Raw genomic sequence first — 24,809 nt, 5'->3', positions numbered from 1 at the left:
CAGAAAAGGGCGGCAGCCACATAGTTGGCGCAGGTGGTGGTGGTGGTTGTACGCAGGGGGGTTAAAACCCCCCACCTCTTGCAGATATTAGTCCCGGCCAGCCATGCCCTTTTAGTACCACCCTGTCCCATTTCTGGCCATGGCCCTACTAAGGAACAACTTATATGAAGTAATATCGCACAACCAAGAAACATACACGTGAGCACATACTTAGCACCTTTTCCATAGCAGCTGCAGCCTTTCCCCACACACTTAGAACAACTCTGCACATGATTTCTGCAGGTTACATGAGCACAGCAAAGAAGGAAAGCGTCAATGCACTAAGCCCAGGCACACAAGACGTGACCACCTTCCAAGTGTTTGCTGGGGGAAACGCTAGCGGTACAGCCGTGCTAACAGCAGGAGTAACAACAACAAAATAATTATGTGCAGCTCTGCCTTTAAGAATTAATTCGTCGGGGTAGACATATTAGTCCATTAGAGCAGACAAAAGAGAGAGCCCTGTGGCATCTCAAAGATGAACAGATTAACTGCAGCATAGCCTTTTGTGGACTAAAGCCCACTTCATCAGATGCATCAAGTTTTATTCTCAGTTGGCAGAGACATAGATTGGGGGGGGAGGGAGAGAGAGAGACAGAGACAGAGACAGAAAACACTGTAAACAGGGAAGCCAAATGGCTATAAGGTGCAAGAGGTACATTCTGTGACATTCTATGTATATATATTTTACTGTGCCTCTTGGATCCCACCTATCCTCCTCAGATAGCACTTCATGCATCTGATGAAGAGGGCTCTACAACATGAAAATTCATGCCACACTGACTGCACAATCCTATTCTTCAGATCTGCCAAAAGTCCCACCGCAGCAGCAGAATGTGTGAGACACTGTTCCCGGGACAGGTATGTTAGCATAACACCTCTGACATGCTGGTGGAATCTGCATGTTGTGTGTTGCAGTGCAAGTGTGTAGGGGTGTGTGCTTGTCTTCTTGACTTCATCGGTTGCCTCTGTGTGTGTGAGAGAGAGAAGAGAGAGGGGCACATCAGTGTCATCACCAGCAGAGTCACTGACTGGTGGGCACTGCCAGTGTTTCCAGGGATGCTGACGTTTTTATGCTGTTTTTGTATTTCCCATGTGGTGTGCTTTCCCCTCCCTTCCCTGGCTAAGCATACAGAGGGTATGGCAGCCAAACCACCAATATAGCAAGAGGGTATCTCCCCCTCCCTGCTGCCACCATGTGATCAGAGTATAGGATTGCTCTGCCCATCTGTTACGTTTTTTTAAGGTGCTACAAGTCAGAATTACAGAGCGGGGCTCCTCCCCAGCAGCCCTATTTTTAGAAAATTTAGCACTGCTCACACCTCCCTTGACACCACAGTCCCAAAAATGTATTTCCTACACTCGCTTGGCTGTATTTGATTTTGTATTGTAACCTGAGAGGTGCATGCCAATCTAGACTCTATCTAGAAAGTTAACCATTCCTCTCCCTTCTACTCTGAGTGGCCCCCTCCTATGTTTGAGGGCCCAAGGTCAAGGCTCAAGTGATCCATCTTCAGGCACCAACCTGGCCTCCTACTCCATCCCCAGCCCTTCCGGAACTGGAAAATAACCAGGAATTTGACAGAAGCTGATACATTGTCAGGAAGAGTGATAAAGCTGTTATCCTATTCCCTACACTACGTCTCCCCCCCACCACAGCCTTACCTGTTGTTACTTGTTGTACTGATAAGAGTAGGCAGCATGATCCGATGGGGACTCCACTGTCACGTGACTCTGCTGGCCACTGTTCTCCTGTGACAAAATACCCATTAGGGGAATTGGGTTGGGAGACATTTCTTCCCAAACCTTTCAACCCCACTAAGCTGAGCAAAGTGAAGTTGGGCATATGGCTGGAAAGAGACTCCTCAGTGAAAACGACAGTTCCTATCTAGTGAAGAGTTTCAAAAGCTTACACTACTCCTGCCCTAGAGACAGGAAACTGGCAGACCAAGGGCTCAATCTGGTCTCCAGGGGCTGCCCATCAAACCCTTAACTTAGGCCTTCATTCACCACTTCCCTTATTATGGCGGCTTTCTCATTTGCCTTGTCTTGGCTCACACACAACAGCTACTATATAATGGGGGATGGGAGATCTGACACAGCCTCTGTTGCTGGGGAGGAGAGGGTTAAAGGTCCCTGTACCGGAGTCCCAGCTTGTGTGGGACTGGAAGTGAGTCAGTGGGCAGAGCTAATCTCGCAGGTCGCAAAGCCCTGTAAAAATATAGTTGTGAATCAAGGTCCTAAACCAACTTAAGCTGGTCTAGTAGAAGTTGTAATATACATAGTTTATATTTCCTAAAGCCACAAGGTAATGGTGAGGGAGATTTCACAAAGGTCCCAAAAGGTAAGACAATAATGGCAGTGGAATTTGAAACCAAGTTCCCTTCCCATGTATGCAAGCGCTGCCTTTTCATAATGCGGCTGGGGTCTAGACCTGGATTCTACCAACCCACCCACTTGCCCATTCCTGTTTGACAAGAAGTGTGTCAGTGCAAGATAAAGGATCCCGGCATAAACAGGAGCCTCATCCTTGCAGCCATTTCAAGACCAAGATAGCCTGGCTGCTATAATCCATTCCCTTCTCATCTCATGACTGGACTAATGCATTGCACTCTCTGTGGGGCTGCTCTTAAAGATGGTCCAGAGGCTGCAGCTAGCGTGGAATGCTGGAGTCCAATGACTGAATGGCAGTGGTGAGGAACCCCCTTTGGGTTGGTAGGCAGAAGCAGTTCCACAGGTCACATCTGACAGGTGGGTAGGGCATGTCTTGCATTTGCTGCAGAATGTAAACAGAGCCATCGATGCAAGTGCTGCTTGTAAAGAGACAGTCCTGAGTGTTCCTTTGAAAGTGTGGCTTCCATTCAGCATCATTTAATTTTGGAGCCAAATGCAATTTCGCTCCCAAGTGGATCCAGCTCCGGCAGCACAGCTTGCAATTGGACACAGGGCTGTGGAGTAGGCACGCCAAACCTTTGACTCTGACTCCGACTCCTCTACTTTTCTACTCTCCGACTCCGACTCCACCCAAAATTGCTTCCAACTCCACAGCCCCGGAAAGGGCTGTAAATGTCTTTTTAAATTGGAAGCTCTCATAGGAGCATTTTTATCGCTGCCTGAATATGCGCTGATCTTGGCATCACAGCATTTGTCTTCATCTGGGTCCTGTGTCATACACTGACACACAAAATGTTTTCCATCTTGAGTTATGGTGAAATGCTCAACTACAGCTGACTTCATGGGAAGCTTCTCTGACATTTTGAATTTATATTTTAAAAAATTTGTCAATCAAAATTTATTTTGAAGCCGGAGTCGGTACATTTCTACCAACTCTGACTCCACCCAAAATTGCTTTCGACTCCAACTCCATGACTCCGACTCCACAGCCCTGATTGGACATTAAATTTAAAAGCTTTCAAAGGTACAATCGGTAGTGCGCTCTAAGGATCTTGGTCGTTCCTTTGCAGCTATGGCTTTGTCCATCCCATACTTGATGTCATATGCTGTCAGGTGAGTGACAGGCAAGTGTGGTCAGGGGGGAAAAGCCTCATGGACCAAATCAGGAGTCCTGACGGGGCCAGACATTCCCCATGCCTAATGTATGGTATCCCAAGGTGGAACCACGTAACACTGGTCCTTCAGGAGCTGCTCTGGCTGCCTATATGCTCTTGAGCCTGATTTACGGTTTTGACTTTAGTATCTAAAGCCCTGAACAGACTAGGACCCAAATACTTGGCGGACTGCCTCTCCCACTATGTCCCAGCTGGCCGTGAAGACTGGCAGGGGAGGCCCTGCTGATGGTGCCTGGGATAGGCACACAGAGCAGAGCCTCCTCCGTCACTGCAATCATTTCATTCTTTATTTATTACATTTCTGTCCTGCCTTTCTATCACCATAGAACCCAAGGCAGCATACATGCGGTTCCCAGGCAGTCTCCCATCAGGCACTGACCAGACCCAGACCAGCTTAGCTTCAGCCAGGTGGTGGCCTCATGTGCCTTCAGGCCATTCCCTGGGACCCTGGAACACCCTCCCATCGGAGGTATGATTGGGCCCCTGAGGACTGCCTTTTTTGCCACATTTTGAAAGCACATTTATTTATTCAGGCTTTTTGGAAGAAATTGATACAGTGTGCGACATTCAGTTTCTTCCAAAATATTCCGTACATATTGCGATGTCTGCTGTATAAAAGACTATATTGATGTTTTAAGTTGCATGGTATTTACTCTTACTTTTTAGGTATTGTTGCGTACTGCCCTGCGATTGTCAGACAAAGAGCTGTCTGGAAATGGCATGATGGTGTTCAAAACAAACAAACAAGCCACCCCAGCAGAGACACATCCTAGCTGTGGTGGTGACATGTGCGTGAGTCAGTGAGGGAGATGTCGGTGCCTGGCAAGCATTCCCCGACTTAGGCAGAAAGAACAAGAGGGACTCTTACCTCAACGGCGACACTAGAGGAAGGCACAGGTGTGTACTGGGGGATGTAGGCTCCTTGCATAGCTGCTGCTGCTGGCATGTACTGGTGGAATGGAGGGAGAAGAGATATCAACGAGGCACAGGCGACGCGGGGAAAAGCCCCACAGGAAAGGGGAAAGGAAAGGGCAGAGAAAGAAGATGCTTACTGTGCCAGCACTGCTGAGGGACAGGTGGCCCAGTTGCTGAGTTAGGGGCCCCATCATGGAGGTGGGCTGGATGGAAATCGCATGGTCCATGGCAGGCGTCAGCACTGTGCCCTGCTTAGCAACAAGGGGAGAGAGAGAGAGCTTAGAGGAAAAAAGGTGGGAAGGTGGCAATGAAGGAATGGAGGTGTCTATAAAGGGCCTGGAGCCACTCAGGGCAGAGTAAAGCCACCTCCCAAAGGGCAGATTGCAAACGGAGTCAGAAGAAGCCCCCATGTTCATCCGAAAAGTGATGTATTATAATAATAGGGTGGCAAGCAAGCACTGGCTGCTGTAAATCCACCATGAGGCAAGAACAATGTGCTCTCTACATTCATCTTGGTCTCTTTAGCTTCTGGGGTGTGAATGATCCCTAGTCTGTGTAGTGGGCACAGGGGATGTAGTTCAGAATCCTGGACCAGAATGGGATAAGAATATCAAGGCTTAGTCTGATTCCTCAAGTGACGCTTCGACTACTTTTTGCGTATGCTCTATCTGTAAAATGAAAACACATACATTTGATTTAAAATGCTTCCTGTCCTGCTCTTACAAGTGATACAGTCCAAGCAAAAAGACCTTCTTGGCGTCACTTCCAAAAATGCCCCTAGGCATGGATTCCAGGAGACAGTTGGGGAGGAAAGGGGTCTCACCGTGGGCTGCATGAGGTATGACTGATGGTGCATCCATGACGGGCTGTGAACCTAGAGAGGGTAACAACAGAAGTAGTAGTAGCTGGCATTCATAGAGCACATTTTGCACTTCTGCTCCCTTAGTAATCCTTAGCACAGCACTGAAAAGTAGGCCAATCTTATCATCCCCTGATCGCTGATGGAAGGAGGGCTGAGAGAGAGTGGCTGACTAAGGCCATGTAGTGAATTTGTGGCTGAGGTGAGATTTGCAATGCAGACTTCCTGGTTTGCAGTTCATACTCTAAAGCCCAAACAAGGCATGTTGGCAGGAGACACATTGGTTTAAACCCAGGTCTCCCCCAATTGCGGATAAAGCTGGGGATAAAGGTCCTCATTTTAGAGTGAAAGGGATTGGGTCAGTTGGCTTCCTGAACTTCCCCTGCACCCACCACTCTCCTCCCTAAAGCCTCCCCCCACTGCTCCCGCCATTTTTTCACCCCCATTGTCAGTTGAGAAGAAAAACTTCTCAGGAGACAGCAGGCAGGCAAGCCATTGTCAGAGAGCGAGCTTAGTACCCCTCACCCACCCACACCCCACTTTGGCTTCAAAAACCCTCCCACATTTTCACATGGCTGGGAAAGACTTAAACTAATGGGGTTATACTAAAGAGCACTCTCTTTTTGGTGCCTCCACCAATACCGGAGCTGTGTGTGCAAAAGGTACCTGATAGGACGAAACAGGTGATGGGAGATAAGGAGATAGCGCGGTCTGGGCAATCATCCTGTTAGGAGCCAGGCTGTAGGGTGTTGTGTAGAACCTACAGAGGTTATGGGGAGAAGTAGTTAAAGCCCTTCACAAAGGTTTAGAGGGGGCTGAATGTACAGCCCTTCCCACAGCCTCACATGCAGATCTTATTCTGCTAGGTCCCCTTGAAGCTATGACCAGTCCATCTACCAAATGACTCTTGATTATGATGGGACGGAACAGGGAAAGCAGAAGACATACCCATTTTGTAGCGCTGTTGTGGGGTCATATGTCAAGGTCATCCCACCCTGCATGGAAATATTAGATAGTTCACATGTGGATCCACACGTCCTCCTATTTTCCTGACCCACCAAGATCTGAGCTCAGTAACTGCTTTTGTGCCTTCTTAGGAGCACACTGCAAGCCTCACCCTGCCTAGTAGAATGCCTGATGCACCCTCAACCAGCCTAATAGGCAAACTGCTGCACCCAGTCAAGACCCTAAAGAGAACCTCTTAGCTTTAACTCCCAAGCCTGCACAATCTGTCACCGGCCCATCAAGCCAAAGGGTGCCCACCACACATAGATACAGTAGCCCACCAGGTGCAATGTAACCACTCTGTTTTTAATGGTTTCACACAAGCAGCAACATTTTAAAACAAGGCGGTTATCGAGCTCCTGGGAGACCACCATAAATGGCTGATGGGCTGCTTTTAGACTGTTGCATCCTTCCCATTTGCTTCCTCTCTCACCGTGTCACTTTCCCGTGGCCAAGCGCGTCCATTCTGCACGTATTTGCCCTGATTCTGGCGCTTCTTCTGGCCGCCATCAGCAAATTTGCAAAGCAATGGATCTGGAGGTGCTGCAAAGGGACAGAATGTAGGATTGGCAATTAAGACTCTCCCCTGCGCCATATGGCAACTGTCCCTGGTTCTCCTGAAGTCCCTCAATCTCATGCCTTGATTAAGACATTATAATCCCCACCTAAAGTCTACCCCACCTTGAATTCCACTTCAAGCTTTGTCCCAGCCTGGTCCTCATTAACCCTCAATTCTGAGACCAATTTGCTACACCATTGTATCAGCCCTGAATATGCAAGGGCCCAAAGCAGACATCCATGGTTGTGCCTCCCTTATTTATCACTTTATCACTACTGTCCTGGCTACTGTCCCAAAACCCCTCCTTTGGTTCACAGGGGAGTACTATCAGCCATGTCAAGGGTGGACCAGAAGTTATCCCAACAGGGTAAAATCTCCCTGTAGTCTTTATTAGCACTTCCAGTTTTAAAGTGCACTGGTTACCATTCTAAGAGCAATGCCAAGCATACTGTAGAGCTTTCCCCATAGAGATGAAGTGATAAAGTTAAACTCCTATCTGCATCCATAGAGTCATGGACAATGGAAGCTTTCAATTTAGAACCAGACATTCAGGCTTCTGTGCTGCTCTATTTTTTATATTCTCTATGGTTAGCACTCTTGATGGTTGCTAGGCAACTGTAACAAAATTCCATTCTCTCCTACAACTGGGAAAGAATACAGAGCTGCACGTTACCCCTTCAATGCCAGCCCATGTGTACCACTTGACTAGGGTAAACATGGAGTCCCCTGCCAACATGCCAGTCAACCAGTTTATACACACAACAAAATCAGGCGTAAAGTTTATTCTGGACTGGACTGCTTCAGGCTGCATGGGGTGGGGTGCATGTCTGAATGTTCCCCATGAAACTCCCTAAATATTAAAAGCAGCACGTCAGTGAGTAGGCTAGAGGTCAGTCATGCATGCTGTTCATGAGTATGCCCTGTTCGTGTAGAGCTGAACTCTAACCCTCAACACACACACACACACACAGAGGAGAGAGAGAGAGAGAGAGAGAGAGAGAGAGAGACTTTCTACCTGGCCAACAATGGCAACCACAAGTGAGGCAGATTAGGAATATAAGAGTTGAAGCCACACAAAGCACACTAAGGTAAGGCCAGGAAGTGGGCTAAGGAATATTCAGCTCCCTTCAACACATTTGGCTGTGGAGAAACCCACCCATATTACATGTGAAGGGGGAAGACACATGAATTAAACAAACATGGCTGCCCCCGTCAAGTCTAGTTTGGTTCTGGGCTGAATCCTCCTGATGCACTAGTTTTCTACATAAAAAGAGAGAGAGAATTAAAACATGCAATTTCCCCAGCTGCATTTTAATATAATACAGCAAGTGTGGGGACCCTTTGGCCCTCCAGATGTTGCTGAGCTACAACTCCCACCATCCCTGGCCATTGGCCATGCTTGCTGAAGGCTGATGGGAGTTGTAGTTCAGCAACATCTGGAGGGCCAGTGGTTCCCCATACCTGCAATACAGTGTAGGAAAAGCCTCAGAATTCTTCTTTGCAGTTCCCTACAAATATAGTCCATACATGCTAATACAACATTATTTCCAGCAACCAGCCTCCCACCCACCCACCCCACTCCTCATAGCCACAGTGCTTCTAACCTGGGACCCCTGGAGGTGTTTTGATATATTTGCCATTGAAGTGGGTGATGATAGCTTCACACTTTTCTGTAGACTCCATCCTGGAGAAGAAGAGAAAAGAAACAGTCAGTGAAACTGGATTGAGGAGGGTATCAAACCTTGGTATGGTGTAGAGGGACTGAACTTTATAGCAAAATTATAGCCCTCCTGGTCACACTGGGCTTCCTACAGAACATCTATGAACCATTTTACTGGAAATATAGCAAATTGAAGGTTGTCACCCGCCTTCTTCTGTGCCTATAATAGTTGTCTGCGAATGAAGAATTCAACAGGAAAGCTTTCCCCACCAGAGATGCATAGAGATGGAAAGTGCTCTTGTTGCTGAATATCTGACTGTCATGTACAGAAACACTGCGCCGGGAAGTAGGGGGGGAGCAACCCTAGGTAGAACACTGCTACCTTATATCCAGTTTCCAAATTCTTTCTTCTGCTCAAGGATTCACATTTTAAAAGTGATTCTGTGAGCACATATAGAGAGAAAAGTGACATAGGAATCAGCCGCCTCTGCGACTTTCCTAGAATCTAATCTAGGATTCTGCTTGGAAAAGTTATGTAGATAGCTCATTCCTAGGACACATTTCTATGGGACTTTAAACACTGAATCCAAGAACACAAGATTTAACACTGAAACAGGCCTTGTAACCACAAAGAGCAATCGTGATCCATTCAGTTTTGTAATTTAGCACTTGCCTAGTCACCTGTGGTAAATCACTTTCCCTTCCAGGTGATCAGATGCATCAGATCCAGTGCTGCAAGGATCTGACACAATGCTGGCCAGTTTTTACACACTGGTGTGCTATAATGACTGCACACATTAACATTATCATCGTATTATCTAACCTTAAAGAGTTACAATATCGCCATCATATAGCTTTAAAGAGCAATTGGATAGGTACTCAGTTACCCTTTCCTTGACATTTGGGGGTGCAGGAGGGTGAGCAGCTTGGGCAAATGGAGGATAATGGGAGCCCCAGCCCACTAAGAAATTATCTGTAAAACAACCTTAATTTCAGGGGCGTCACTACCGGGTGCGGAGGGTGCGGCCCACACCCGGGTGTCACCATGAGGGGGGTGACACCCAGAGCCGTTGCCCGGCAAGGCTGCTCCAACTCCTCGGAGGCAGGCAGGCAGGCGGGTGAGACTGGGAGCAGCGTCGGCGGGGCGAGGGAGGTGCACCGGCATTCCCAGGCCTTCTCCGGCTGGGTGCCCCTCCAGCGCATGCCCTCCCAGGGGCATGGACGGGGTGGCTGGCCTCGAGTGCGCGCACATGCACACACAAGCCCAGCCACCTCGTCCATGCCCCTGGGAGGGCGCGCACCGGAGGTCTGCCCCCCCCTGCACTCCCGCTAGTGACGCCGCTGCTTAATTTCTCCCCTATTCTATTCCATCAAAAATAATAATGGCTGGAAAATTAAGTAGCCACGCTGCCATTCCTAATTTAGGGAAAGGTACAGTCCACGTTTCCTTCGCTGGTTATGTTGATGATAAGAGAAAGCTCCAGAGTAGTGGTGGTGGAAGAGGAGGACCCAAGTTTTGTCTGGTGTAAAATGGAAAACTGGCAGCAGGGGGCACTGTAGGACAGAACAGGAGAAGCCGTTCTAGCTAGCACAGGAAGGAGAAAATGTGGAAAGAGAGCTTGCTGTCCAGCCAGGTGTGTTTAAGCGGGTGAGGACCATCCTGGCATCAGGTAACATACGTCTAAAAGTATTTCTACAATCTAGCAAGCACCTAGTAGTGAGTTTGGCATTTGCAGAAAGGGGGGTGGGAGAACTTATACAGCAAGTTGTACTAACCCACAGCTGGAGAACCTGCGGCCCTTCATATGCTGTTAAGACTCCATCAGCCTCAGCCAACGTGGCCAATGGTTGGGGATGATGGAAGTTGGAATCCAGTAACATTTTGCAGGTTCCCCACTTCTGCACAAAGCAATATGGTTGCTAGGTGTGCACAGAAAAATTGTCATGGGGATAAGGATCCCTTTGCTGAATAGACTATTTAGACAAGCTCAGAAGGAAAGCTTCTGCAATCCCAGCCTTCTAGTTCATAACACCTCAAAGTCCAATTTAGCAAGCAAGAGCCAAATTTACGTGATCCACGCTATGCTAAGGCATCATGTAAGTGGAAATGCAAACATCCCCCCGGCAAGGGAGTGTGTGTTTGCTCAGCATATTTGCAAATGTTCAATGCACAAGAAAGCGTTTGTGTCCAAGCAAGTCTCTGTGCAAGAGCCCTTGTGGGAACAAATGCTTAGACAAAAGCATATGGGTCAAGAAGACTCAAACAGGTGAGGGCTGCTGGCCTCCATGTGCACAGTTATCTCTGGGTTTCTATGGAAGCAGAAGTGCATGACCACAGAGACAAGTGAGCACATGCCTGTATGAGAAGTGTGCAGACATGCCTGCACGAGGCAGCATACCTGTGCCAGCTGCCACCACTGTGTGAGGCTAATTGGATGGGTGAGGATCCATACCCCAAGCAAGGACCGGAGCGCAAGGAAGCATGTCTGAAAACAAGCCCATCCTGCCCTGCCCACCCTCCTGACCTGGCAAAGCCAACTCCTCGACTGGTGCCGCTGGCATCACGTAGGATGCGTGTGGAGATGACTTGTCCAAATGGCTTCAGCATCGACTCCAATTCAGCCTCGTCCATGCCCAGAGGCAGGTTTGACAGGTAGAGGTTGGTAGGATCCTGCTCCTGTTGCTATGGAAACAATAAAATCAGACCGTTGCCTAGCAATATCTATCCCATCCCTGGGGACTCATTCCTTTCAGAACTCCCCTTCTCTTCCCAAATTCATAGTCTGCCTTAGCACACGGCATCAGCCATTTCCCAACCTCCGCACACAGTAGAATGGAAAACATAGGATTCAGTTCATGATCGCATTCTGTGCAACTCGACAGTCCTATTGAGAAACACATTGCAGGGACATTAAAAAAGGTGCTGAGGCTTGATATTTATGAGTATCAGAAGGACCCAGGATTCACCTAGTGAGTTTGGCAGCAGATGATGCAACTATGCTTGCTGCATGTAAACAACTAACACCACACTACACATCGTGAATGACATGCATGCCTACGATGCTTCTTTTAAAAGCCCATGCATATGTGCCTGGGGAACCTGCCCCAGTTATAGTTCCCAAATACATGTACACACAAATGTTTAAAAATACATGCATGTACTGTACATGTTTGCTGGGGGCACCACCAATGTAAAACATTTGCTCCATTGTATACAGAGCTTCTCTGGGACAAAGAACAGCTGACAGGCCTCTGGTGGTAGTTGGCTAGATCCAGAACAGCAACAGCACTGTTTCCCCAGGTGGAGCCAGCCAATGAGAGACCACTCTATTCCTCAATCAGTTGCTGGTCTCTGATTGGCTTTCCCTGCCAGAAAGGAAGGGAAGGGGCAATACCTTGATTCAACTACCAGAATGGTTGAGAAATTAAGGCATCAGACTACGATCCAATAGACACGTGGTTGGGGAGAAGGGCTCAGCGGCAATTCCTGGCTTCTCCAGTGAAAAAGAAAAGTTTTGGCAGTGGGTGACAGGAAAGATCTCTTTCTGCCTGAGACCTTGAGGAGCTACTGCCAATCTGGGCAGTAAATACTGGGCTAGATGGCCAAATCATCTGACCTGGCCTGGTGTAAGACAGCTTCCTACGTTCCTAATAGAGGTGTTGGTCAAGGCAGAGTGCTGATTCACAAAGACCACTGTGGACACATTAGAACGGGGTGCCAAACCCCATGGCCTCCCGACCAGATCAGGCCCACCAAGCTGCCTTCAGCAGCCCTCCAGCACCCTCCTCTCACTCCAACTCATTTTATCCAGACTGATTTTACCTTGGAAAAGCTCTTCGTCTCCCTCTTGCACATGACCTACTAGCCATGGCGGCATGCAAAAGGGAAAAGAAGACGTTCCTTCCCTCCCTAGCCAGTGCTGCAGAGGAACCCCTCCCCCTGCACCTCTGTTGATCAGCCTGTGTGTGTGCTACATGCATGTGCGTACTGTAGTGTGGTGCATGCTTGGTCTCTATGTGCATGTATGTTTGGTGGCCACAACCACTGCTGGTGCGTGGCCCTCAGAGAATTAGCCAACTTAGAATGTGGTCCTCAGGTCAAAGAAAGGTTAGCCGCCCCAGCATTAGAACATGTGCTCCTGCCCTTCCTCTGCTTGTGACAAAACGGTTGCCTAGAGCCATGTACAGAATTCAGTTTATTGCAGAACTCACCAGTAATGTGTATTTGCAGTGACTGCTCCCAGCAAGCAGAATAAGCACCAACCCCACATTTTGAGGTATCCAAAGTGCCGTTTAAACGTTACAGCAGGGCTGCAGAATGAACCCATTAAAAAGTGGCTCCCCAGACACAGCTGTAATGCGGAAAGGGCAACGAAATGTACTGACAAATTGGCTTTGGGGAAGCCTTGCTTGAGCAGGGTCACACTTCTGAAGCTTGGGATTTGCACTAAGTCACGGTTCTAGGCCAGAGGCTGCCCTTCCTCCTTCCCTCCCTCTTCTGGTGAAGTAAGGGGTGACATTTCTCCCGTTCTGTGGGGGGGGGGGACAACAAGTCTTACCTTGGCCATCTGGGCCTGCACCCCACTGGCTTTGAGTGCAGTCACTGCCTTCTGGGCTGCTGTGGGGCTGTCAAAATCCACAAAGCCATAGCCTGTAGAGTTAAGGGGATGAAAGGGAGGTTGACAGACCTTGAGGACCTTTCTTTGAAAGTGGACCAAGTGCTTCTACAGAGGAACCACTTACTATGACCCATGCAGGCACTGTTCTCTACTGGTTAGTGTGGCTTAGTGAGCCCAGAGGAACCCCACCTCTATGGGGCAGTATATCTAAAACGCCCCACCACACACGCACACACTTTTCATTACCTTATAACACCACACCCTCTAGTTTGCCACAAATGAATTCTGAAGGGGCAATGCTGAGATAAGGTTACCTAGTTGGTTAGCAAATGTCAGCAGGAAAGCAAAGAGGGAGAGTCTGTCTCCCTGTCAGACCATCAAGATTGCAGAAAGATGATTCCCCCCTCCCCTCTTCAAGCCTCTGCTCTGAGTGGATGCGGCTTGTTTCCTCTCCACCCCCACCCAATCCCTGAGCAATGTCTGGCATGACAGGAATGTCACTCCCCACCCCCCACCGGCACCATCTCCCACACAGATAACCCATCCCCACCTCCCAGGCAGAACCCATCCTCCCCCGGAAACTTGGCTCCAGAATCTAATTCTCATCCCTTCCGCTCCCTCCTTCCTGGTTTTCAGAGTTAGGACCCCTACCCTGGCCAAAAAGCAAGCAAACAAACAAACCCTCCAGACTGCAGAGCCACAACATTTGAAGGGGGAAAAGGCTCCATCCCAGGACCGCTGCAAGTGGGTAAAGGATGCAGTGAAGCCCTCTGGCCCCTAACTTTCCCTCTCAGAGAGCACAAGCAGAATCCCTGCATCCTAGCTGTGATTCCAGCCCTACAACACTCCTTTCCTCTCATGTTGCAACACGATACTCTCCTCACAAAGTTGGTTGCACCGAGTCTGTGTTTACCTTTGCATTTGTTGGTCGTTTTGTCCAGGATGGCCTTGGTGGAGACAATTTTGCCATATCTATGGGCACAAAGGTAAGGGATGGAATTAACACAGTTCCTATAGTAACCGACATCCTAAAATACGCCAAATGCATCCTTCTGTGTCATGTGGTCTAATAAGCTTCAAGTGTCTAGTGGTTTGTGCAGGTCTGTGCAATCCCTCTGAAGAAATCTCAGAGAGTGCTACATTTCTAAAACGTGAAGTAACAGGCCTCAAGCCTGCTTGGGACTCATGCCTGTACCTTGGAAACCCTTGCCCTATTCCAGAAATCTGAAAAACAGGAAGAAATTATATAAGTTACACTTTCCCCACCACTACAACACCTGTTAACATGTCTGCCTATTGTGCAACCATTGAAGGCATAAAAGTCCTAACAATAAAGGTAAAGGTGTCCCCGCACTTGTAGTGCGAGTCATTTCCGACTCTTAGGGTGACGTCTTGTGACGTTTACTAGGCAGACCGTATATATGGGGTGGGATTGCCAGTTCCTTCCCCGGCCTTTCTTTACCCCCCAGCATATGCTGGGTACTCATTTTACCGACCATGGATGGATGGAAGGCTGAGTGGACCTTGACCCCTTTTACCGGAGATTCGACTTCCTCCTTCCTCCTTCCGTTGGAATCGAACTCCGGCTGTGAGCAGACCTTCGGCTGCGTTACCACCACTTACCACTCTGCGCCACGGAGGGTCTTGTCCTAACAATAGGGGAGTTCAACCCATAGTTCCTAGGTAGAGCTTTCATTACAGGCCAGTTACCACTTTACATGGCAGACAGGTCTGCTGCTGCCTCGCCATGTGTCTCCTGGTGAACACTCCCATCATTTGAAGTCTGCAAACATTTGCAAGGGAGCTCCTCTTCAAACTGTTACAGGTGTTCACTGGGGTTATATATCACGGACAGGAGGGAGACTCATTACATTGGCCTACAGAACAAGGGTTCCAGCGCTAAGCCATGGTGAGCACTTAAGGTGGTGATGGATGACTTTACGGTAGGTCTCTAGACTGCCAACAGAAACACTTAGCAACAACACAGTACAAGCTGTGCTCACCAAAGAAATGGCAACAAGTGGTGGGCTACTGCATAACACAGAATAGAATACACAGGCATAACACAACAGCCACAGTCTGTTGGTTTATTTATATTTATAAACATATATACACACACAGGCTCTTATGTATGGTGAGGAATTCAAAAATCTAAGGTTCTATTCCAATAGGGGGTGTGGAGGAAAGATACAAGTTCCTAGTCCTCATGACTGTAGCAATAAGCTTCAAAAATTTCAAAAGCCATTCAGATGCTTGGCAGAACTTCTCAGTAGACTTCTGCACCATAAAAAGTCAAATTCTAAAATCTCTTTTATGCAAATTTGCATACATTGATTGCCTTGCATAATTTATTCTGCTTCTGACAGCTACAAGGAAGGAGCAATGTGGTACACTGAGGACAGTAGCTAGCAGAAGCAAAATAAATTATGCAAGGCAATCAATGTATGCAAATATGCATAAATAAGATTTTAGAATTTGACTTTTCTTGGTGTAAAAGTTGGAGAGTGTTGTTGTTGTTGTTTTACATTTCTCACCAATATTCAAATTCCACCCTTGTACAAAATGATCACATCACAGACTTGTAGAATGCACAATATTCAGATTATAGAGCTTATGCATACTTATTACAAACATACAAATTGTCTTTATAATGATCTACATTAGAATTTTAGAAGAAGAGAGTTCAGAATATTAAAAGTGCCTTAAATGAGTATCCCTCATGCCGGCATGCTCTGAGGCAGGAATAAGAAAGGCCCTGGACCTAACAGTTTGCTGGGGTTGGCCCTTCTGGCCAAAAGGGTTTTGTACCCCTTCATTACCCTTCCTCCCAAGGGTAAGCATTCCTTCCAAGTACTATTATGTAAAGTGAAGGTGCAGCCCAATCTTATGCATGGTTATTCAGAAGCAATTTCCACTGACTTCAACAGCAGATCCTCTCTAGTAAGTATGTGCAGCATTGTAGCCTGTTTAATACAACCTGCTTACGAAGAAGTGAGTTCCACTGAGTTAAATGGGACTTTCTCCCAGTTAAATGTATATAGGATTGCAGCCTTAGACCGATTCAGCCTATTACAAAAGCCCAGTGTAAATGGACGGACCAAAAATGGATTTGTCTTTTTTGAAAACAGTCAACTGAGTCTGACACTCCTCCCCTCCCTCCAACTGCTGAACCCTTCAGAGTCCATCCCAGCTGCCCTCCAATCCCAACCCCCAATACTTCCTGCTTACCCTGAGCAGGATTTCCTGCCCAGGGAAGGACAAGCCCAGGAAATCCGACCGGTGCCAAGAACAGCCAAGTCCTGGCGCCTCCCAGCCAGCACACAGGGGAACCCAGCTGCAGGGTTTCAGAGTGGGACCGATCATTCTGAATGCTATGGTTGTAGTGAGGAGATCTCAGGCACGGGGAGGGAGGAGGGTGGCTGCTTTGCAGATGTGGGAACTGAAACGCAGTAGGGGCACCGCACACCAGCGCATGCAAGACAGGATCAAAATCAGGAATGTAACCCACAATTCCCAGCCCCAAGCCACTACCAATGTGGTACTTCTAGACTCGTTCCCTTCCCTCCCTCCCCCCGCCCTCCTGCTCATAGCAGCCTGCAGATCTTGTCCACGATCCCTTCCCTCACACTCAGCCCTGGCAGATTCCTGGTTTTGAAGTAGGCGTGTTTGTCAAGTGTGGCTTTGGGGCCGCATCCAGCATTCCAGACTGGGGTGAGCTGAGGTAAGCAAGGAACAGCCCCCTGCCCGCCTACCCCTCCTGGCCTCCTAGCCTCTTAGCTTCAAGTGCTCTAGCCTAGCTCAGTCTTCTTCATGCAAGAAGTGGAACAGGGCAAACCATGGCAGGGAACATAAATACACAGACCTCCCCTATGCAAATACAAAAGTGCAGGCTCTGTGTGCAAGTGTGTATGCATGCACTCACACTAGGAGGCCCCTAAAACTTTCTTTTTCCAACATTCCCTTGCAATGACATTTGCTTGAGGGTACAACCTTCTTCACATGGACACTCGTGATGTCATGGGCATGCCAAAGGGACACTTGTCACTCAGGGTTAGGGCCATTGCTGCGGCCCATAAGAGCCCCAAAAGTGGACAGCAAAGCCCATAGCAAGAGCAAGTAGAATTGCCACAGCTGTCACTGGGGTTACCAACATCCCTTAGAGCAGTGATGATGGGTAACAGATTTTCCCTAAGGCCCCAAGGAGTCAAGTCATGCTACTGTGGAAGTAGGATCTCATATCCGGGTTGCTTCCAGACAACCTGGGCTTGCCCACATTTGAGCATTATTTAGCTGTTAATCCACTTTCCCCCCATTCAGATTAGACCAGAATAGTCCGCACCTGCACATGTTTGAATTGGTATATGAAAAGCAACTTTGGTCTTTCCCGTTCATGCCAGCAGGCGTTGCCTTTGGGGTATGTCCCCACCTTCTCATATGTTCATTCTGTTATGCTGATTAAGTGCCGGAGAGGCATGGGAGCAGATAGATGAGCACGCACCTTGTGTGTTTGTTTTTTTAAAAAATCCCTGCCCAGGAAGTATGCAAAAGCACATAGTCAGGCAGTTATAAATTCTCAGCACACACTTTTCAGATTAATGTTGCTGCAAAATAGCTGGTGTAGAAATTGTTAATAAGGTTTGCTTGTGTAGTTTTCTTGTTTGGGAAAATCCAAGGGATCAAAAGAAAAAAAAATATGTAAGGCTACTCTGTTCAGGAGCACGCCAGAAATAGTTACAAGCAAGGCCAAAAAAGAAATGAAAACTTGGAGGAAGTAGTGGGCACGGAAAGGGGAATAGCAGAAAGTGACAATTGATCCACCAACCCAAAAATATTGAAACAAATAATCTGTGACTCCGAATGGAATGGTTTGGAGTCCGATTTCCTCCAACTTATTCAATTATTCCCGTATAGGGCAAACCAAAATTTAAAGTGGAAAAACATTGAGATGGGTGTTGTTTGAGGATAACATCATGTGGACTACACAATTAAAACAGAAATGCAAACAGCTGCAGACACAGTAAACTCTGGTACGGGCAAGACTTTGCTTAATGAGAAACCATCCTGATTAGTTTGCACTAGCAGGGAAGTTACACCACATTGTACCAAGCAATTTTTATCCCACACTTCCCAGCGTATTATCTGGATTCCTTATCTTGGAAAATTCACCTTGGTAGGTGGGGAGTGGATTTGTTGTGCAAGAGCGCCAAATCCCCTTTAATTTTGCAATTTGAAGTTGCCCCTATGCAACTGAATGTCACCCACCACTGGAGGTTGGTCCCAATGAGAATATCAAGCAATTAAAAAAAAACTCCACCAAAATCTCAACGCCATACTCTTTCCTGTCTCACAAACATTTTATGCTTCTATTTGAACTCAGAAGCTCTGCAAACACTTCTGTCAATCTTCTGTTCTCTGATCAATCAGGTATCTGCGCCACTCATCCAATCCTAATCCAAAATATAGCTATGGCAAAGAGGTCCCTTTCAAGACTGCCTGCTTTTCAGCCCTATTAGAAAGGCTCCCATTCCACAGAATGAGGCCTATTCAGCATAGTTAGTATAAGAGATTAGGAAAGAGTCAGGACTTCTTGAAGAACAGCACTATGTGGTAGCCTTAGCCTAAATCAGAATCATACATTAGTTCCGAGCATGCTCACAGCTATGTCCCTGAAGAATAGATCTCTTCATAAGAGAAGCAACAGGGAGTGCTTCCTACTTTGAGGAACTTTTGGTTTAGTTTTTCTGTCACCTTACTGGACAGAGTGAGCAAACAAGCAACCATCAGTGAATCTCTTTCAATAATAAATATCTTCATTTTTGGTACACCACTTGCCCACTTACTGGATTTGAACACTCAATGTTATCATTGGGGTTTAGAGGGAAAGGTACCGTGTCAGCGTTTTATAAAATATTATTAGGTTTACAAATGGGACAATTTACAGGGCTTAAATCTCAATGGGAGCAGGATTTAGGTCTTGAATTAAATAATACGGAATGGAAAGATATTTGCTCATCTAAATATAATAAATCTATATCCGCTACCCATAAAGAAATTAATCTTAAAATACTACATAGATGGTATTTAACTCCAACTCGTTTGTCATATATATCCTCTAATATGAGTCCACTTTGTTGGCGTGGATGTTTTAATAAAGGCACATATTTTCATTCCTGGTGGACATGTCTTAAAATTATCCCATTTTGGAATATGGTGCATAAAGAACTTATAAATATTATAAAAGAGAATATTATACTCACTCTGGAATTATTTCTTTTATTAGTGTTTAGAGGAGAAAATGCTAAATTGAAATCTAAATTATTGATCTCTAAACTTTTACTGGCAGCTCGCCAAACAGTAGTACAAAATTGGAAAACATTAGAAAATTTAGATAAAATGACATGGTACAGAAATATATGGAATTTGGCCTTATTAGATAAAATTACCTATAATTTTCACTTTTTACAAGAGAACACTAAATCTGATTTATATATGGCTACATGGTGGTTATTTATTGAATATGCAAATAAGTATGGTTTACATAACGGTCTCTCATCTATAGCTAGATCCATACGGTTCACTTAAATTTTGGTAATCTTATTTTTGTTAATTTATAAAACGGAACTGTCTTGTTTTGTTTTTTTGGTATATCCATAAGTTTATTACATCTCTCTTCCAATGCATTGAAAATGATGTATGTTATCTTTGTATGTTACACATATGTTCATCCTCTGTGACCTGGGTTGGGATAGTTGTTGTTTGTCTATGTTGATATGTGTTGTTTTGTTATTATAAAAAAAATATCTTTCTTTTTACTTATTCATTTTGCATTTATGTTTGTAAATTGGAGAACTGGGAGGAGAAATAGTGGATGGCTTGTGTATGTGTTGCAACAACATCTGTATTAGCCGTTTCCCTGCATTCACTCATTAAAAGCTGCAGGAGCTGCTGGGTGGAGCAGGGTAGGTTGATCTGAGCCATGTGCAATTCCAGAGTATTTCCAGAAAATGTCTGTGGATCTGCTTCCAACATGCCCCTCCCCTAGTTTTAGTTCCGAATATATTGAATATAGAGGAAAATACGTGGTGCTCTTATTTCTAGCTTGCTTTTTTGTGAGTTTTGTCAGTGAACTTCTAAAATGAAAAGTTTGGGGTAAATGTCTGTCTGGATGTGACTCTATACCATTCCCCAAACCTGGAAGATACTCTCCCTAATCTCAGACATAACAGAGGGTGATGATTAGTCAGGTGTGATGTACTCTGCACATGAGCAGAGATTATTACTTCACATTTTCAGGACTGAGCCATGCATTGCACGTTCTGCAATGTATGTTCTGTATGTTCTGCTGTATGTACTCTGCCTCAAATGAAACAAACATTTTTTGTCTGTTGGTTGGAATATTTTGTTCTTTAATTCAGAGAAAAAAGTGTTTTGGATAATGAAAAGTTAAACTGATTTTTGGGGGGACGGGGAGGTAAACTGCACATGCAATTGTTCCTTACATTTTAAACGTTTTTTGTGTTTGTTTAATCTGTTGGCAATGGATGTGTAGGTGTAACCAATACATGAATTCAAAAACATATGTCATGTGGTATGGCTTAATTTCTAAATAAGAGGTATGGAGTCAATCTTCTCTGAAAAACGTACTTGGGTCCTCTTACATGGAACCTCTTCTCCTGTCCATAGATGGGCAGAAAATAATTGACTTTTATTTTATTTAATGAGGAGACAGTGGCACACTGTACATGCGTAACAACATACTTTCCTAAATATGTGCTGTACAGGTCCTATTGTGAGGAAAGAGCAAGGTTAAACATTGCAACTCTACTAAGTCAAAATGTTACCAGACACCACTCCCACTCATAAAATAGCCACAGTCTGGAAGTGCCCCTGGTTGCCTTTATTACGCATTCAGGTGCTCCCTTTCATGCTGTGCCTCAGGTCAATGGACTGTGAAACCTGGACTGGAGGTCAGGATACAGACCCTGTGATGCCAGCTCCACTGCCTTGCAGATAAGGATAGGTGTGAAGCAGGCCTCATCAGAAAGATGCAAGCAGTTGGAAGTAGTTTGTACTTCTCCTAACTCCATGTTCTCTCCACATGGAGTGTCTTAACTGGGCAAGGAGGCAAAGTGCCAGCCTGTCTATCCACTGTCAGACTTGGCTCCAGTTAAGTTAAAGGGAGGGGAAAGATAAGGCAAAAGAAAGGAAAGGGGGGGAAATAGACCAGAAGAACAAAAAAAGGCAACAGGACATCTGTAGCCAGCAACAGAATTAGAGTCCTCAAATTGCTCCGACTAGTCAGCAACCATGACCTGGATCTAGGCTGCCCTGGCCTACTACAGCTAAGGCTACCTCACTGATTTAGCTGATCTCCCTGTAGCTACCTCCTTTGGCCACAGCTGGATGGTAGCAGAATCCCCACCTGACCATCACCAAGCACCATGCTGCAGACCCAAGCCTTTCTCCTTCTAATCAATGTTTTCTTAGTTTCAGTTACCAGTTGGCTTTTTGTTGTTGCTTTGCTTCCCCTAAAATCTTTTATGTTGGTCCATGAGGTCCTGCTGGATCTAATTCAGTAGTCCCCTGGCCGCAGGATAGGAGAAAGCTCAGAAAGCTTCTTGTTAACAATGTTTGTTTTGTTTGGAATATATTTTGGGAGGCTTAAATGTTATGGCACCATTTGAGAACCCCTGCCTTAGAGGAAATGACGAAAGCATCTTCTCTAAGGCTGGGATTTTCACTTTGGAGGGGGTTGCCATGGAGATGGGTTGTGTGTTTGGGCAATAAATTATCTCACTGACCCCACTGAATCTTTTTTAACTCCCACCACAACGCGAGACCTCCCTTCCATGTCTCTTTGTCCCGGTAACTTACGGTTGGCACAGCTTGACAAGGTCCTGGTCTGTGGTACCCGGGTGCAGGCCCCGGATGTACAGGTTTGTTTTGCTCAGCTGGTCCCCACCACCGCCTCCACCACCTGGCCCACTGCTGCTGCTGCTGTTGTTGTTGCTGCTGCCACTGGGACTCGGGGGTGCCATCTGCTGGGCCACTGAGACATAAGGCTGCATGGCAAAGAAGAAAGAAGACAAAATAAATGGCTGGGATTGGGGAGGTCCCAAAAAGATTTAGGGTAAGAGATGGTAAGGCTGCTAACAGGACAAGTAGTAAAGTGGAACCCGTACATCACACCCACTTAGCTCACTCTCTTAGTTCCTCCTGAACTTATGACTTTGATTTCTAGTCTCTGCATATATAAAGACACAAGTTCCAACTATGAGATATATGTGCAGAACGCCTCATGGAGAGAGGGAGCAGGTAGAAGAAAGGACTTCTTGTCTCTTTTTTGCACATGCTCTCTAAGACAATCTATTTGGACAGCATCAGACAAGGAAGCCCTCAGGACGATGACAGGCTTAACCACGGCTTCCTCTCTTCAACTTTAGAAAACAACCAATTTTAAATGTGTGAGAGCAGGATGGCCTAGACCAAGTTAGGTTCAGGGAGTTTCAAGTACTTTCCCCCTCTCAGGGCCAGAATTCCCTCATACCGCCCTTCCTGACCCAAAGAGGTCCCTGGCCAATTGCCTTCAGTCCCCTGATGGGGAGAAGTAAGGAGGTTTCCTCATCCAGGATGATCAGAAGTTCCACCCTCCCTATGGATCTTAACCCCTGAATGTAACAAAATCCCCCCAACACTACCACCATCAGAAAGGATAGCATCAAAAGGAAGGGAAAACAGCTTCACTATCATTGGTCAAGCCACCTTTGATGTCATAATCACACCAGTCAACAAGTAAATTTGGTTGGAAGATTCTCATCTAAGGGTCTCTGTAGACAATCTTTTTCTTTGTGCAACATATGTTTGGTCATAGATCCAGAAGTGTTCTCTCCAGGAAGAGTTTCTCAGTACCCAAACATCAACTTTTTTATTGCTGCAAAAATGTAATTCTTCTAGTTAGTATGTCCATTCTTATTGGTGATTGCCACCTAGAATATATTGCCTGAGTACCACAGGCACCTACTAGATAATGTCAGCGATACTAAGGATGTTTCCAGATGGGTGTTTATTATGGGATGGATGCTCCTTGTTCTTGAAAATATTACACCACATCCACAAGTCATTGTCATCAAAATGCCAGCCTGAATTTCCCCCCATTCAATCTGGACTCACGCTGTCTAGGAAAAACCTGATAAAAGTGATTTTTTAAAAAGAAATTGCCAATAACCCACTTGCAGTATGACTGACCCATTAACAATATTAAGCCCCTATTTGAAAGCACTGCAAGTGGCACACTTACTCCTCTCTTGCCTGTATAATTTTGATCTTTTCTTCAGCAAAACAAAACAAAAAATCTCCCCAGCTGTATTGCTCCAGCCTGTTTTTAAAAGGTGTTATGATGCTTCTGACGCTAAATCAGGGTTTGTACAAGTGAATTTAATTCATTCCCTCTTGCCAGACAATCTTGGGAATCGTAGTTCTAAGAAAGAGGGCTATGGATAACAGAATTCTCAGCACCCCACCAACGCACCATTTCCAGGGGTTCTTTGGGGAAAATTAAGACCATTAAAGTTGCATAAAACCAAGATATGTTTGGAATGAAGTTGTGCCCTTATGCCTTTAGAATAAAATCTTTTAAAAATAATCTGGAAAGTCCCCTGAAGACTAGAGTTGCCAACCGGCCAGAAAAAACTAGCTTGGCCTGTTTCCGAACCTTTAACAGCAGCTTGTTCTGCAGAAATAAGCAGCTACTGCTTTTCACAGCATGGAGACAAACATTCACCTGTCAATGTCTGCAGATCAAATTGCTGTTAAAGGCACAACAGCAGGGTCCAGTATATACCTTGGCAACCTTATTCATATCCTTCCACATTTCCTTTCCTTTTTCCATAGGTGGAGAATAAGCAATTATTTCTTTTATCTTTCGAAGCTTGCTTCCTAGTGTAAGCGATCTCTCAACCCTCTTTCCAAGATTCTTGTGGAGTCTCTGAACATTGCCCCATTTCTCAGGCGGCTGTCAATGTCTCGTGACTGCAGAAGGTGGGGAAGGAGTCTAAAATGCAGGGCTGGTGAATATTTCAAAGTCATTTCTCTGCTCCAGGGCATGTGTGGGACTAGACAAGATGCACATGTGTTTGGGGACGCTCCATTCTCATCATTAATTTGTAAAGTGCTGCTGAAGTCACTGAGTCTGCCCTGCCCACTGGGACAATTCTGGGTGGGGTATTCATATTGCAAAACTGCTTACGCTATTCAGCAGACCTGGCTGAGAGCTCAAGAGAGGCCTTAGCTGGGATCAGAAGGGGTAAGAACAGACAGAAGAGTAACAGCAAAGTCAGAGTGGAGGGGAAATCCATACACAAGGACAGCAGAGGCCACCACTGCTTGTATTGTGTGCTAGCACCATATGCAAAAGAACGACTGTTTTTAATTCACTGCCACGCCTTGGTTACGTGGCTATAAATCCACAAGTAAAGATCTGAACTCCCACATAGCCTATAAGCACTAAAAAGATAGAAAAACGAACTTTCTATCACTTTTAAAAATCCTTATTATTAAGGTGCATTTGAAGCAAACTTTTCAAGAA

The 24,809-nt window shown here is 46.1% G+C and overlaps 1 protein-coding gene across 7 annotated transcripts in view; it reads right to left on the bottom strand.

Moving 5' to 3' along the window:
• Nucleotides 1-24,809, bottom strand: part of RBMS2 (RNA binding motif single stranded interacting protein 2) — a 114,157-nt gene that overhangs the window by 28,962 nt on the left and 60,386 nt on the right. For all 7 annotated transcript variants that reach the window (XM_061615194.1, XM_061615192.1, XM_061615191.1 and 4 more), the window contains 12 exons: nucleotides 22,100-22,287; nucleotides 14,139-14,197; nucleotides 13,166-13,257; nucleotides 11,132-11,289; nucleotides 8,551-8,630; nucleotides 6,821-6,930; nucleotides 6,331-6,377; nucleotides 6,049-6,142; nucleotides 5,347-5,397; nucleotides 4,661-4,771; nucleotides 4,477-4,557; nucleotides 1,705-1,791 (listed from right to left, as the gene is read on the bottom strand). In XM_061615194.1, coding sequence (XP_061471178.1) covers nucleotides 1,711-1,791; nucleotides 4,477-4,557; nucleotides 4,661-4,771; nucleotides 5,347-5,397; nucleotides 6,049-6,142; nucleotides 6,331-6,377; nucleotides 6,821-6,930; nucleotides 8,551-8,630; nucleotides 11,132-11,289; nucleotides 13,166-13,257; nucleotides 14,139-14,197; nucleotides 22,100-22,287 — 1,152 coding nt within the window. In that variant the 3' untranslated portion in view covers nucleotides 1,705-1,710. The remainder of the gene's footprint in view (nucleotides 1-1,704; nucleotides 1,792-4,476; nucleotides 4,558-4,660; nucleotides 4,772-5,346; nucleotides 5,398-6,048; nucleotides 6,143-6,330; nucleotides 6,378-6,820; nucleotides 6,931-8,550; nucleotides 8,631-11,131; nucleotides 11,290-13,165; nucleotides 13,258-14,138; nucleotides 14,198-22,099; nucleotides 22,288-24,809) is intronic.

The sequence above is a fragment of the Rhineura floridana genome, chromosome 3 (assembly GCF_030035675.1).
Source record: "Rhineura floridana isolate rRhiFlo1 chromosome 3, rRhiFlo1.hap2, whole genome shotgun sequence".
Taxonomy (NCBI): Eukaryota; Metazoa; Chordata; class Lepidosauria; order Squamata; family Rhineuridae; genus Rhineura; species Rhineura floridana.
The sequence above is the reverse complement of the archived record's forward strand: the minus strand, read 5'-3'. Positions and strand labels throughout refer to the sequence as shown.